This window comes from Acyrthosiphon pisum, chromosome A1 (assembly GCF_005508785.2).
Source record: "Acyrthosiphon pisum isolate AL4f chromosome A1, pea_aphid_22Mar2018_4r6ur, whole genome shotgun sequence".
Taxonomy (NCBI): Eukaryota; Metazoa; Arthropoda; class Insecta; order Hemiptera; family Aphididae; genus Acyrthosiphon; species Acyrthosiphon pisum.
Window position 1 is genome coordinate 167703613 of NC_042494.1, and position 1123 is coordinate 167704735.

Below are 1123 nucleotides of genomic sequence, written 5' to 3' on the forward strand. Positions count from 1 at the left end.
TCTTATTCTTGTTAAAATCACTTTGAAAATCTTCATATGGAAATACTTCAGAGTTCAAATAGACTTTCAAGTTTTTAATTTTACAATGATCAAAATATGACATTGATTTACTTGAGCTATTTTTCCTGTCAGTTTGAAAACCGATTATGACATATCTAGGTTTTTCTAATTTGTTGGAAGTCTTTACTTTCCACGAATGTGAAGTGTTTTGAGGTAAAAATGGATGTTCACAAAGTTCCCATGAACGAAACGCACATGTTAGGGGTTTCTGATTGTTGACTACTTTCAACAGTCGAATTGTTTCTCTATCACTCACTTTCACTATAGGCATCCGCCACAATATTTTTGTTATGTTTATTTTAACGTCTTTTAATTTAGGAGCGTCCACTACCTCATTATTTTTATACTGTTTTATAGCATTTAAATCGATCGATGCTCTATTCAATATGAGTTGCTGGTTACAGTTTATTAAAATACGTTTATAATCTTCACAAAAACCAAACAAATCTTTAAGATTAATACATCCGTTAAAATTATTGCTATCGATAAAATCTTTATTAACATTTTTAGTATCAGAATCCCAGGCAGCGTTTTGGTGTGAAGAAATATTTGTTTTATTGTACGAACAATATCCTTTTAATGTGGTCGATATACCCGGATTGACGAGTTTCTGAATTTGATTTCCGTTTATTTCATATTTCATTTCGGAGAAAAGAAACGCCAGTCCGTTGTTTATAAATCTAATCTCGTCAGTTATTTCTACAGGTTTGGTTATTGTTCCCTCGATGTAAATATAACTCTCGCACGGTAAAGTATAAGACTCTGTGTTATGTAAAGCGATACGCACCTCATCATTATTAGAAAGAGCGGACGTCGAATAAGGTAAAAAAGAATGATAATCAATTTGAGTTATTTTACAATCGTCGACGTATCCAGCGGTGACATTTAAATATGTGTCGTCCATATTAAATGACGTTTATCGAGCGTAGAAAAGCCAAATTGTCGGGTGTTAGACTATGTCTAGTCTGTTTTCGTCTCGAATATTTTTTCTTCTTCGGAGTTGTTACCTTGTTAGTGTTTTTAACACGACTAACGGGTTTTTCATATACAGGCCTATTTATAT

General features: G+C 32.5%; 1 protein-coding gene across 1 annotated transcript in view; it reads right to left on the reverse strand.

The window, feature by feature from the left end:
- LOC103310289 overlaps nt 1-964 on the reverse strand; it is a 3322-nt gene extending 2358 nt beyond the window's left edge. Inside the window, exon 1 of the mRNA XM_029486427.1 lies at nt 22-964. Coding sequence (XP_029342287.1) covers nt 22-964 — 943 coding nt within the window. The remainder of the gene's footprint in view (nt 1-21) is intronic.
- Nucleotides 965-1123: the final 159 nt, after the last annotated feature.